Genomic DNA, 14,581 nt, shown 5'->3' on the forward strand with positions numbered 1-14,581 from the left:
CTTTATAAAGCACACACTTATCTATTTTAATCGGAATCACCCGGATCTGTTTCGTATTTGGATAATTTTTGTACTTTCAGCGTTTTTTTAAACGAGGTTTGGTCCCGCTGGAGTTTCATCTCAGCACGTGGTGTTTTTTTTTTTAACAGGTGAGTGTTTTCTTCATTAAACTTGACTTTCTTTTACTGTTTAATGTGTCGTGTAGATGAAAGCACCACGTGGGGATTTCTTTCTTTTAACTTTTAAAGCACGTTATCTTTAAGAGAACGTGGAATCACCGCCACACCGAGATCTCCTGCAAAATCTGTGTTCAAATGCACGTTTGTTCAACTGTAACACTTAAATTCACACCAGTCGTCACATCTCATGAAAAGGGAGATTTAACAAATTCGTCCGGCATGGGTCTCCACATTTATATTCCGCTCTGTAATCTGAGTATTTTTCTTGTTTAACAGATCATGTGGATGAGAAGGATCACACCTGAGCAGGTAAGAACTGTGTCTTGACTTGATGAGAGGCCTTCCCAATGATTAAACCAATCACTACCCATCTGACCCAGTCACGTGTCTGGGAAAGATGATTCTCAAACTCCTGAATGAGGGTTATGGCCTTAAATATCTACTAGCGTCTACTCTGAATTTCAGTATATATATGTTTTAATCTCATCTAACAATTCCTGTTGTTCTTTCAGGGTGGAACTTGAGGTGATGCATCAGCGAATCTACCATGTGAATAAATTGTTTTTTTGTTTCTGTTGAAATTTCTAAATTTTGATTAAAGGATTCAAACAAAGCAGGTGTTTCGTTTTGTTTTTGTTTTAAGCAGTTATGCCAATCAACAGGTAAAAGTTCAATGGAAATGGGACACCAGCTACATTCATATTGTTTGAGCATTTATTAAAGATAAGGTAAAGTTTATTGAACTCAAACCATTCCAGCATTGCTATTAACTGGAAACCAAGTTTAACAAATGTGTACACAACTCTTCTGACTTGTTAATACTTTGATAATGAGTTATGTAGGTATACCATGATGTACCAAATCTATATGAAATTGCTTAACATTTCTTGTGTAAATAAAGTTATGGAAGCAAATATACAGCCTTCTGAATTATAAATACTTGAGGCAAGGCAAATTATTTATAAAGCACCATTCAAACAAGGCAATTCAGTGCTTTATATAAAAGCTTATATCATCGACTCAATCTATTTATCCATTAAAAATCGAGTTGATATGTAATTCATCAACATTCTACCAAAACAAATTATCGATTAAGTACTGCGATAAGCAGTAATTCATAAGTTGCCCGGTCCAATATGGCGGCGACTTTGACGTACGTTATGTCGCTTACATGGCTAACGTGTAGCCACAGTTAGCAGAGCTGGCACGCCTCGTTCATTTAGCACAGTTATTACAGTTGGCACTATTAACCCGGGTAGCAGAGCTGGCACGCCTCGTTCATTTAGCACAGTTATTACAGTTGGCACTATTAACCCAGGTAGCAGAGCTGGCACGCTTCGTACATTAGCGCAGTTTGCACCATTAGCGGAGTTAGCCCCGGTCAGCCTGGCCTCCGCCGGAAGTGCCGGTTCTTCTTCGTGGGAGGAGGACTCTGTTGCTTAGTGCCACGTTGATGGAGCCCAGTGGGGACGTGGAGTTCTGAGTCTGCAGCCGGGACCCGGTGAATCTCTTCCCCGGTCTTCAACAGCCGCTAATCCCCGAGCTGAGCCGAGCAGAGGTCACCTGTGCGCGGCGGAGGAGTGTGTGTGAGTGACACCGCGAGGAGCGGCAGAGAGAGAAGGTGAGCGACTCCGTGCAGCCTAGCATGCTACAAAACACCGCGTCCTCCTCCGGGACACTCCGTTCTGCTCACCTGGCGCGTGTCGCGCACGCCCCGTGACAGCCACGCTCCTGCCCGCTGCTGTCGCCCCGGAGGAGCTTAATGCCCGCCCGAGCACCGTGAGGGGCAAATCAACTGTTAACCTGCCGCGAGTGTGTGTGTGTGTGTGTGTGTGTGTGTGTGTGTGTGTGTGTGTGTGTGTGTGTGTGAGAGACTTGTGTTTGCATGTATATGTAAGGTGCACCTCCAGATGTGTGTGGATGTGATTGACGCTGTGCATGTTAAGTCATCACAAACAATAATTACACACAGTATAGTGAAATACCTGTATCTATATAGTATGTATATAGTGTGTATTTGTGTGTGTGTGTGTATACATGTGTGCCTGCGTACTTGGATACACCGTATACGTGTGCGTGTAGCTCCGACAGATGTGTGTATGTATATATGTGTGTCTGCGTACTTGTGTACACTGTATACGTGTGTCGGTGTCAGCTGTACCTGGAGGGATTACTGAGTAAAGATGTAATCAGAGTACTCGGCCTCAGTGAATCAGAATAAACAAATTCTGCTTCTCTTTGTTAAAGTTTGTCTGCAGGAATAAAGAAAATATATCTTAAATTAAGGTGACACATTTTCTTTATTACTAAAGTTCAGTAAACAGAAACTCAATTGGTTTCAATCTATTTGATATTTTATTGTGACGGGAGTTTGTTTCCTTCCTGCAGATTCCACATTCTTTTCATCTTTTCTCTTCAGGATGAAGCTCAAGCAGATCAACCGGACGGCCATCCAGAGCTGGAGCCCCTCAGAGCACCACCCCATCTACCTGGCTACAGGTACACACACACACACACACACACACACACACACACACACACACACACACACACACACACACACACACACACACACACACACACACACACACACACACACACACACACACACACACACACACACACACAGCTCTATAATCTGACATTTGGAGGAATGGAAGCTAAATGCTATTTCAGCATGATGATGATGATGCACATGAGGAGGAGGAGTGGCTCATTATAGTTCTCTCTGTCTATCCTGCTGACTTTATTTCTCTCGCTCTCTCTCCTTCTCTGTCTCTGTCTCTCTCTCTCTCTCTCTCTCTCTCTCGCTCTCTCTCTCTCTCTCTCTCTCTCTCTCTCTCTCTCTCTCTCTCTCTCTCTCTCTCTCTCTCTCTCTCTCTCTCTCTCTCTCTCTCTCTCTCTCTCTCTCTCTCTCTCTCTCTCTCTCTCTCTCTCTCTCTCTCTCTCTCTCTCTCTCTCTCTCTCTCTCTCTCTCTCTCTCTCTCTCTCTCTCTCCAGGTACTTCAGCTCAGCAGTTGGATTCGTCCTTCAGCACTACAGCGTCTCTCGAGTTTTTCCACTTGGATTTGTCTGATTTCCAGTTTGGACATGAAGTCGTGCGGCAGCTTCTCGTCTCCTCACAGGTTAATACCCCTGTTACCCCTCCACTCCATGTTACCCCTCCACTCCATGTTACCCCTCCACTCCTGTTACCCCTCCACTCCATGTTACCCCTCCACTCCGTGATACCCTCCACTCCTGTTACCCCTCCTTCATGCTGCCCCCCTCCTCTCAGGTACCACAAACTGGTGTGGGGTCCGTACGGGATGGACGGCGGGGGAAACCCGTCCGGTGTCCTGATCGCCGGCGGCTGAGAACGGAAACGTGATCCTTTACGATCCGGCGAAGATCCTGGAGGGACGAAGTGACGTGGTGATCGCTGAGAGCGACCGGCACAGCGGACCAGTGAGGGCGCTGGACGTCAACCCCTTCCAGGTGTGTGTGTGTGTGTGTGTGTGTGTGTGTGTGTGTGTGTGTGTGTGTGTGTGTGTGTGTGTGTGTGTGTGTGTGTGTGTGTGTGTGTGTGTGTGTGTGTGTGTGTGTGTGTGTGTGTGTGTGTGTGTGTGTGTGTGTGTGTGTGTGTGTGTGTGTGTGTGTGTGTGTGTGTGTGTGTGTGTGTGTGTGTGTGTGTGTGTGTGTGTGTGTGTGTGTGTGTGTGTGTTACAGTCTCATTATGTGTGTGTTCCTCCAGATGAACCTTGTAGCTTCGGGGGGAAACGAGTCAGAGATTTACATCTGGGACATGAACAACTTCGGCTCTCCGATGACCCCGGGACCTAAAACACAGGTCGGTTCTGTTCCTTTTACAGGTCAAAGGTCAGCTTTAACCCCAATCTAATGGTGTGTGTGTGTGTCTCCAGCCTGCGGAGGACATCAGCTGCGTCTCCTGGAACCGCCAGGTGCAGCACATCCTGGCGTCGGCGAGTCCCAGCGGCCGGGCGTCGGTGTGGGACCTCCGCAAGAATGACCTGATCATCAAAGTCAGCGACCACAGCAACCGAGTGCGTAGCGGGGGGGGCGGCGTGGACGCTGTGATGTCAACGTGATGTCACTGGTGACCTCTGACTTGTGCGTCTCCAGATGCGTTGCTCCAGTCTGGCCTGGAACCCCGAGGTGGCGACGCAGCTGGTGGTGGCGTCGGAGGACGACAGGATGCCGGTCATCCAGATGTGGGATTTACGCTTCGCCACTTCTCCGCTCAAGATCCTGGAGCATCACACTCGGTGAGCGCCCGCCTCCAATCCAAGTCCCACCTGTTGAAAGTGTTTGTGGCGGCGCTGACGGCGGCGGTGTCTCCGTGCAGCGGCGTCCTGTCCATTGCCTGGAGCCTGGCCGACCCGGAGCTGCTGCTCAGCTGTGGGAAAGACAACCGGATCCTGTGCTGGAACCCCGGCACAGCGGAGGTAGGGAAATGCCGCGGCGGCAGGCGTGTGGCGGTGCGTGGCCGATGCCCCGCCCCACTCACCGAACGCCTCCTGTGGACCGCAGGTGCTGTACGAGCTGCCCACCAGCAGCCAGTGGTGCTTCGACATACAGTGGTGCCCTCGGAACCCGGCCGTGCTGTCGGCCGCCGGCTTCGACGGACACATCGACGTCTACTCCATCATGGGCAGCAGCAGCCAGGCGCAGAGCCAGAGGCACGCCGACCAGGTAGGAGCTGCAGCGGTCAGGTCGTCTCTGACTGTGATGACTGCCCATCGTCTGAACGAGAGGCGTTCAGTGAACACTGGGACGTTAAAGACGTGTGAAACATCAGGAGATTCTAGAGTTCTGAAGGAGAGGCGTGGGTGTCATGCATTTGTACCTTCTGGAAATTGTGGCGTCATCTCGAGGCCTTCAGGGAACGTCAGTAATCATCAGAGGTTCCTGCTAACGCAAGGGCTCAACCTCAATGTCTGCTAACACCACGTAAGTGAGGCGTTCATGAAGCTCTGCTAAGCATAAAGAGTAGGGATTACAGAACGAACTGAAACCTGAACATTTAACATTTCTAACTGGGGGGGGGGGGGGGTCTGTATTCAAACTACAGACTGTCTCACAGTGAGGTGATGGTGCAAACCACTTCAGCGACATGTCGTCCTCACTTTGTGCACAATCCCATCTTTTTGCTCTCAATCTGTGCAACTCGTCGCAGATCAGCACGTCTTTCGGGAACATGGATCCGTTCGGGACGGGGCAGGCACTTCCTCCTCTGCAGCTGCCCCAGACATCCGCCCCCCCAGCTGCTGTCACCCCTCTGAAGAAGCCTCCCAAGTGGATCCGCAGACCCGTGGGCGCCTCGTTCGCCGTGAGTTCCCGCTCTCGTTCCCCTCCTCCAGCGTTGACGCGAAGCCGAGGTTCAGACTCTGGCTTGTTGTCGTCTCTCAGTTCGGGGGGAAGCTGGTTTCTCTGGAGAACTCGGCGCCGGACCCCCAGCAGCCCGCCGCACGTCTGGTTCACGTCAGCCAGGTGGTGACGGAGACGGCGTTCCTGCGGCGCTCCCACCAGCTGCAGCAGACGATGAGCTCGGGCGGCTTCGTGGACTTCTGCCAGGAGAAGATCCAGTCCGCCGAGAACCCGTTTGAAAAGACCGTGTGGTCTTTCCTGAAGGTTCGGACGGCGATGCGACAACGGTGAAGAGAAATCTGGGAACGCGGTCGATCTCAGATTGTGACTGCTTCTCTGTCTCGTTGTCTTTTAGGCGAACTTTGAAAGCGACATCCGCAGCAAATACCTGGGACTTCTGGGATACAACAAAGAGGAGCTCGCTCTAAAGGTAACAAGACGTCTGGATTCTGCTGCAGGGATTTCAACCTGAAGCTAGCATGCTAATCAGTTATTCCCACAGTGTAATACCATGTTGTACCACTCGGTGGTGCGGTGAGTCGTCGTCGGATATGACGGAGCAAGACGGAGAGAGACTCATAAAGACGTCAGCTTCTTTTATTTTAATCCATAAACTGACAACTGGAACAGACTCACTACTGCCACCCAGTGGACACAAGTGTTATTACGTCAAATCCAGCAGCTTTTAATGTGACTGGTTAACATTCACTGACTCTCCATGTTCACTCAATGCGTCCGTATTTAAATGTCTTGATGTTGACAGATTACAGCAGCGCTCGAGGGAAAACCTGCCGAACCTCCAAAGGTGAGAAATGATCCAGGTGGGCGGGGCTTCAGGGGCGGGGCTTCAGGGGAGTATTTCAAACGTCTGTATCATTGCTGCGTTTCCACTGGTGTCAGTTGTGGTGGTTTCTGTCCTTCATGTTGAAATCAGGAAGTGAGGCAAACCTCTCGTCGAGGTTTAAGCTCCACTTCTTGAAAGTCAGAAGAGGAAGCAGAGATGATTTCCTCCGTCTGTTAAACCCTTTCACCGGACCGTCCTCTCTAAAGAACAGGAAGTAGAGACCCAGAGCTTTATGTACACGTATGATCAATACAGAGACTGCAGGACTTCAGAGAAGATTCAGCTCTTTTGTTTTACAGGTTTCAACAATTCAAATAAGAAACAGGAACCGACAGCGATCTTATGAACTGATCATTAATATAATAGACCTTATTGAAAGTTATTGTGTTAAACGGAACAGAAGCTCTCATTTATTGTTGTTAAATCATCCTGCAGGGGACTTGATTCAGAAAAAAACATGTCATTGAAAGCTTTTAATTCCAGGAAGTGGTTTATGGATTGTTTGTGATCTGAGTCATCGTTACACTGAGCACTTAACTCCCAGCACAGCTGGAAGAGAAGGAGACGTATCACTCCATCACCAGATGTTTTCACTACTACTTTATGATGCCGGCAGAGAGAACGGAATTTCTCATTCTCATCATTGTGGTTTTTAACGCAGGTGGAGGTGTTGACTTCAGCCACCGCCGCTCTAGCTGCCGCTGCTCCGCCACCATTACCAGACCTCAGCGTCCTGCCGCCCACAGACACTCCAGAAGCAGCGTTCGACCTGATTGCCGCCTCAAACTCTCAAGTGGCCGCAACTCTGGACCTGAACTCCACGTCTGAAGTCGAGGCCGAAGATCTGACGGCAGCAGAGGAGCCAGAGCCTGAAGACCTGGCCGTGGCTAGTGAGGCGGATGTTCATGTGGAGCAGGTTCTCCCAGAGGACGAAGAAGAGGAAGAGGAAGTGCCACTGGAGGAGGAGGAGGAGGAGGAGCAGCAGCAGCAGCAGGAGGAGGAGGAGGAGGAGGAAGAGGAGGTTCCATTAGAGGAGGTAAAGCTTTACATTTGCATTGATGCTGTCTTCTGGTCCTTGCACAGTAAACTCAGTAGGTCAGAGCAGCACGACCAGACTGTCTTCAGTCAGTGTCCTCCAGCTACAGTTCTGATCAGTCAGGACTGCATCAGAACACATTAAAGAAAAGGAAGTCACGACCAGAGTTAGTGAGAGAAATGAGACATGAGCCTTCAGCAAGTCACTCTGGTCTTCAACCAGCAGCGAGTTAAACTGACAGCAAGAGTTGAAGGTGTGAGGGGGGAGTGTCTCCAAACTTTGAGAACATTGAGAAATGTTCTAACACTGTATTGTGCTGCTTCAGGAGACGGTCCCACCCGCCGAGGCGGAGCCAAATCCCTCTGAGGCTCCGGCTGACACCTTGGCTCTGTTCGAGGCTCCGCCCCCGGCCGATGCGTCGGCCCTGTTCGAGGCTCCGCCCCCGGCCGATGCGTCGGCCCTGTTCGAGGCTCCGCCCCCGGCCGATGCGTCAGCCCTATTCGAGGCTCCGCCCCCGGCCAATGCGTCGGCCCTGTTCGAGGCTCCGCCCCCGGCCGATGCGTCAGCCCTATTCGAGGCTCCGCCCCCGGCCGATGCGTCGGCCCTGTTCGAGGCTCCGCCCCCGGTCGATGCGTCGGCCCTGTTCGAGATTACTGCTCCAGACGGAGACTCGGCTCCATTTGAAGTTGCGGCTCCGGGTTTGGAAGTCCCAACCCCCATTGAAGTCCCGCCTCCAGTTTCAACTCCTGCAGGAGGCGTCAGTCTCAGTATCAGTCAAGGTACCGACCTGCTGGCGGCTCTGTGGTAATACTCCAGGCTCCAGGTCGCTCCAGGCTCACAGCTCTTTATTTTCCAGACGTGGATGGACTCATCACGCAGGCTCTGCTCACCGGAGACTTCGAGGGAGCTGTGGAGCTCTGTCTCCATGACAACCGCCTGGCGGACAGCATCATTCTGGCCATCGCCGGCGGGGCTGAGCTCCTCGAGAAAACCCAGAAGAAGTATTTCACCAAAACTCACAGCAAGATCACCAAGGTAAGGGCTTCTGGAAGGCTCCGTCATGGAGGGCTGTGTCTCTGTGGGGTGACTGACGGTTTAGTGTTTCTGTGCCTTCCTGCAGCTGATCAGCGCCGTGGTGATGAAGGACTGGCACGACGTCCTGAAGACCTGCGACCTGCACAACTGGAAGGAGGCTCTGGCTGCTGTCATGACCTACGCTCAGCCCGAGGAGTTCTCCTCCCTCTGTGGTCAGTCAGCTGTAGTTTGAATGTGGATCCACTAGTTGGCGCCGTGTGGAGGGTCGTCGCTCTAACTGCCCCTCTGTGACTCCCAGACCTCCTCGGGGGCCGGCTGGAGGCCTCGGCGGACCACAGGCTTCAGACTCAAGCCTGTCTGTGTTATGTCTGTGCTGGAAACGTGGAGAAGCTGGTTTTTTGTTGGAGCAGGTCTCAGGACGGACACTCGCCTCTGTCCCTGCAGGTAACGCCACACCTGTGTTCGTCACAACGCAACGCAGCGCTCTGACCGGTCGTCTTATTTCATTAAAAGCCGTTTCTGTCTTTTCCAACTGTGTAAAGCTGCGGGGATATTTGAATTCCTTGAGGGAACTTGTTTGTGGGAACTTGTTGTGTGCGTCAGGACTTGGTGGAGAAGGTGGTGGTCCTGCGGCGTGCGGTGGAGCTCACCCAGCGCTCTGGCCCCGCCGCCATCGGCGTCCTGCTGGCTGAGAAGATGAGCCGCTACGCCAACCTGCTGGCGTCCCAGGGCAGCCTGTCGACCGCCATCGCATACCTGCCCAACAACACCGACCAGGTATGGGACAGGACAGGGTACTGTCTCTAGGTCTCTGTGTCTTCCTGTCTCTAGGTCTCTGTGTCTTCCTGTCCTCAGGTCTCTGTCCAGCAGCTCCGTGAGCGTCTGGGTCGGGCGTTGGGTCAACACCCTGCAGGTCCGCTCCAGACCCCCCAGGGGCCTCAGCACACTTTCACCCCCATCCAGCCCCCAGCCATTTCTCAGCCCCGCGCTGCGGCGCCAATGGTGGCCCCCACGCCGGTCTCTGCCCCTCCCCGGCCTCAGTACTGCCAACCGGTACGTTCACCCAGCTTTCCACTGCACCACAGCAACCAGCCAGGTTCAAATGACAAGTTGACAAAGAATCAAAGTTTATTTATTGAAAAAGTTCTGAGTTACTGTTTTGTAACCTGTGTGTGTGTGTGTGTGTGTGTGTGTGTGTGTGTGTGTGTGTGTGTGTGTGTGTGTGTGTGTGTGTGTGTGTGTGTGTGTGTGTGTGTGTGTGTGTGTGTGTGTGTGTGTGTGTGTGTGTGTGTGTGTGTGTGTGTGTGTGTGTGTGTGTGTGTGTGTGTGTGTGTGTGTGTGTGTGTGTGTGTGTGTGTGTGTGTGTGTGTGTGTGTGTGTGTGTGTGTGTGTGTGTGTGTGTGTGTGTGTGTGTCAGGTGAGGGCTGCCTCCACTGTCACCTCCTGGAGTAACCAAACCCCCACAGCCCTCCCCCATGTCCATCCTCCTCCTCCTCTGAGCTCCTCAGAGCAGCAGGTACGCTGCCCACACGTTTCAGCTGGTTTCAACTGGTTAAAACTGGTTTGAGCTGTTTAAAATTGGTTTCTGCTGGTTAAAACTGGGTTCTGCTGGTTTGAGCTGGCTCAAACTGGTTTCCTGGTTCTGTTGGTTTGAGCTGTGTCTCTGGTCTCCTCAGGTAGAGAACTCTAACTCCCTGTACGGGATGGCGGCCCCGGGTCCAGCTGGTCGTCCTCCTCCAGCCTCGTCCACCCCGGCCTACATGATCTCCCACCAGTACCAGCGTGAGTGTCAGAACCGGGTCTCCCACCCGGTCCAGTGATGGTTCTGAGTCTCCTCACATCCAAACATTTTCCCTCCTGGACATGTTTGTTCTTATATCCAACACCAGCAAGAGCGTCTCAGAGGTTTTCAGGGTACGGGGGGTGGTCACCCTCGGTCCGCAGGCAGGGTTGCCAGATCAGGCTCACTGTTTTCAGCCCAAACGCAGCGTGAAACCAGCCCAGACCTCAACCTCTGTAGAAATCATGTTCAATCCGTAAAACTGTGTATAATGAAGGACACGTCATAAACACACAACAGCGCTAAATATACAAAGAGAAAAGGTACGAGAAGTTGGCTCCCTGAACGGGGGAGACCTGCCTAATCTGGCAACCCAGGTTAGTGTTTAGATCCATTTTAAAGTGGTTGAGTAACAGGAGGTGACACGGGAAGTGGTGCAGCAGCGCTCACACTGTGCAGCGTTCACGCCGTGCAGCGTTCACGCCGTGCAGCGTTCACGCCGTGCAGCGTTCACGCCGTGCAGCGTTCACACTGTGCAGCGTTCACACTCCAGGAAGTCAGGATTGGCTCGTTTTGCCTGCTTTGACAGCGAAGCTTAAGACAAGTTCTGGAGCTTTCTGAAAACATGCACGAAGAATTGAGGTTTCAGTTGAGTCTGCTCCAGCCTCAGTGCCCCCCCCCCCCCCCCCCCCCCCAACATGAAAACCTCTGATTCAGTAGTTTTTAATCTCTGCAGATTTCCAGCATGTCGGCATGTTGCATGTGACTAACAGAGCTTCCTGTGCTCCTCAGCTTACCCTCAGGTCGGCCACTTCCCCCCTGGATCCGGGGGGGTTCCTCTCTATCAGCCTCTCCAGTACTCCTCCTCCTCCTCCTTTGCTCCTCCTCCTGCAGAGCCTTCCTCCCCTCCTCCTCCTGGCTTTCTCTCTCACTACACGTCTCAGCCTCCTCCTCTCTTCCCCGGACAACAACCCGCCTTCAGCCAGTGCCCCACCTCCCCCCCTCCCTCTCACCCTCCCTTCTTCTACCCCTCCTCCTCCACCTCTTCCTCCACTTCGTCTTCGTTTCCCGCTCCTCCGTCGTCCGGAGCGTCTTTCCAGCATGGCGGGCCGGGATCTCCGGTGTCGTACCTGCCGCCGCCTCCTGCCCCAGGAGGAGTCTCAGGTACTCAGAAAGCCCCCTGCTGCCCCCGGGGGCAACTCTATTAGCAGAGCAACTAGTTACTACGGCCGCGGAGACCGGGCGCAGCATTTCCCCCGTTTCCACAGAGACGGAGTCAGTGTTTTTGAAAAGTTCCTCCTTGGGAGATGTTTTCAAAAAGTTGTTTTCAGTGGCTCCGTTATCGTGAGAACAAAAGTTTAGTGTTTTCAATTGAAACTGTTGCTGCAGGAAGAAGAACTCCAGATTGGAAACAGTGGAGTTCAAGTAGAAGTCAGGGGGAAGTTCCAGTAGCAACAGCAGTACTAGTCGCAGTTCATCAGCAGTACTGGTCGCAGTAGAAGTTGCAGTAGCAACAGCAGTACTAGTCGCAGTTCATCAGCAGTACTAGTCGCAGTAGAAGTTGCAGTAGCAGTTCCAGCACCAGTAGCAGTGACCGTGGTCCGTCTCCTTGCAGGGCCCCAGAACGGCTGGAACGACCCTCCAGCTTTGACTCGAGCACCAAAGAAGAAGGTGAAGTTTCTGGTTCTCTTCCACTGTCCAGGAGCTGTCGGCCACAACATTAGAACCACTGTCTATGTCCAACAGGTTGTCCAGAACTACGCCCCCCTGCCGCCCATCATGGCCCCGCTGGGCTTGGACCCCCAGCAGCAGGCAGCGCCTCCCGGAGGGCAGGGTCCACACGGTGGTCAGGTCCCTTACTCCGGACTGCAGCAGCAGCCACTGGCCCCGCCTCCTCTGAACCCCGCCGCCGCACCCACGAGCAGCGCTGAGGGTCCGCCGGGGGCTCCGACCGGGGATCTGATCCAGGTACTGATACTCTGGACCAAACCCAGTAAGCAAACCCGATAACCGCGGTGACGGCGTCCCGACCTCACTGTACCTGTTGAATCAGCCTCTGCAGAACGTTCCGGCCCACAAGGTCACCAAGAAGCCCATCCCAGAGGAGCACCTGGTCCTCAAGACCACCTTCGAGGCTCTGATCCAGAGGTGCCTGGCGGTGGCCTCGGACCCGGTCAGTCCTCCAGACTTCTTCTTCTGTCCCACCTTAAAGTGTGTCGGAGGCTGAAACAACATGGAGGCTTTGTTTTGTTTCTCTTTTCTTCACAGCAAACCAAGAGGAAGCTGGACGACGCCAGCAAACGTCTGGAGGTGCTCTACGACAAGCTGAGAGAGCAGACGGTGAGCGCCTTTACGGTCTGCACGTATCCACACGGCGAGCCGCCGCCGGCCGCGGATACGGCTACATTTAGCTTCTTTATGACGATGTGTTCATGGTCAGCCGGGGAAAGTGAACATTCTGATTTTAAAACAGTTTTGCTCCAAAAAGAAATTAAAAAAAAAAAAGGGTAAAAAGATGATAAAAGGTGTAAATAAAATAAATTAAATGTAAATGTTATTAAATGAAACGGGAAGAAAATGTTTTATTTTCCACATCCAGAAGTTTCTTATTTCCCAGTGTGCTTTGAATTTACACAATCTGAACCCCCCCCCCCCCCAGCTCTCGCCCGCCATCGTTGGGGGGCTTCACAACATGGCGAGGAGCGTGGAGGCTCGCCGCTACACAGACGGACTCAACATCCACACGCACATCGTCGGCAGCAGCAACTTCAGCGAGACATCGGCCTTCATGCCCGTCCTCAAGGTGGTGCTGACGCAGGCCAACAAGCTGGGGGTCTGAGGAGGGGGGGGGGGGGGGGGGGGGGGGGGGGGCATGCAGATAGTCACTCAGTACCTGGAGAAAAGGGCTAAAATCAAACACACACCTGCCCCTCCCTTACCACCCCACCCCTCAAGCCCCTTCTTTTTCATCAATATCGGAGAATTCAATATAAAACTGGCGCGTTTCATCACAGCAGAACATTAAAGGTGCAGGACGTCTTTTTTTTTTTTTTTCTTTGAATTTATTACATTTAAAAACAAGCAGATCAAAGAAAACGTTGGTCATGTGACAGCTTCCACGTCTTCACGTCATGTTCCGGGTTTAGCTCCAGTTTGAACAGTCTCTGGCCTGATTTCCACGACAACGTCGCCAGTGAAAAGCCGTTTCAGAAAAGTTTTGCGTTAACGCGACGACAGCAGAAATGCTGAAAACAATGTCGTCAGCATGTTGGGCCACCAGTTGGCGCTGTTGGTTGTTTTTGTAATGAATCCACACACAAAACTAAAAAGGAACAAAAAAACCTCACGGGCTTTGAAAACGACTGACTCACTGCTGCCACCTGCTGCATGAAGGAGGCATCCCTTCACTCCGACGTTCTGCACCTTTAAGAGTTTTACAGTTAAAATCTGAAGTCTTTAAAGATTCACCTTTTCTTCGCAGGCGCATGCAAAACAAACTGAATATTCACTTTTTCTACACTACAAGCAGTTTTTTACTCTTCCCAGTTTTTTAGGATTTTTTATTTAATTTTTTTTTCAATCTAGCATTAAAGGTACAGGAGAGGAGAAGAAAGAGAAACATCTCGTGGGCATTTAGACGGAAAGGGAATGATTATTGATCGTCTCCTAGGATTTTCTTTGTTTTTCGACTTAAAGTGATTTTATTATGTGCAGTTTTGAATAAATTCTGTTTTAATCTCAGCATCAAATGCCTGTAATTTGACACCAGCCCCATGTCTCAGAAATCAGCTGCTTCTCAGCGATTTGAGTCCATTTCTGCCAAATTTAGAATCTTTCAAGATTAAACCTGAAAAACGAGCAGGAAGCCAATAAATGTCTCTTCATCCGTCCCTCGTTGACACTCGTTTGTTTTGAAACTTCGACTTTAACTTTTTCTACGTTAATCTAGTTTTTACCGGTGAACTTTCACTGCTGGCGTCACTGCGTTGGACCAAGACATTGTCTGAGTTCGAATCTCCCGTCCCGGGATTCAGCTGCTTTTACTTCTATAATTAAAAAAAATATTATTAAAACATTTTTTTTTTACAGTTTAATTTCTGCAGATTTATGATGGACTGAGCTTCTTCCAGCTTTTCTTATGTATGCATGTTGAAAGCGACGCGTTGTGGCCTCTGAGACGTGATGTAGTTGATTTTCCTCCCGGCTCCCGGCAGGCTGGTGGTCCGCCTCACTTCATCTTAACTAAAGAACTGGAAAGAAAGAACAGTCTTTGTTTTAGATCAACTACATGCAATATTTTCAATAAATAGTATTTATTTACAGCACTGTATTGTGTTCAT

At 51.3% G+C, this 14,581-nt stretch overlaps 1 protein-coding gene across 1 annotated transcript; it reads left to right on the top strand.

Annotated features, from left to right (window-relative positions):
- Positions 1-778: 778 nt before the first annotated feature.
- On the top strand, positions 779-14,566 carry sec31a (SEC31 homolog A, COPII coat complex component). The gene is given in 30 exon segments (XM_080476531.1): positions 779-1,800; positions 2,599-2,678; positions 3,180-3,256; positions 3,258-3,304; positions 3,457-3,532; positions 3,534-3,656; positions 3,913-4,008; positions 4,082-4,222; positions 4,302-4,444; positions 4,525-4,624; positions 4,710-4,871; positions 5,356-5,508; positions 5,589-5,810; positions 5,902-5,976; positions 6,310-6,351; positions 7,052-7,426; positions 7,752-8,205; positions 8,283-8,461; positions 8,547-8,673; positions 8,760-8,905; positions 9,065-9,238; positions 9,317-9,514; positions 9,879-9,977; positions 10,138-10,243; positions 11,034-11,405; positions 11,857-11,912; positions 11,988-12,209; positions 12,295-12,414; positions 12,510-12,581; positions 12,901-14,566. Coding segments are annotated over 29 exon segments (4,416 nt in total). The 5' UTR covers positions 779-1,800; position 2,599; the 3' UTR covers positions 13,081-14,566.
- Positions 14,567-14,581: the final 15 nt, after the last annotated feature.

This window comes from Lipophrys pholis, assembly GCF_963383615.2.
Source record: "Lipophrys pholis genome assembly, chromosome: 12".
NCBI lineage: Eukaryota > Metazoa > Chordata > Actinopteri > Blenniiformes > Blenniidae > Lipophrys > Lipophrys pholis.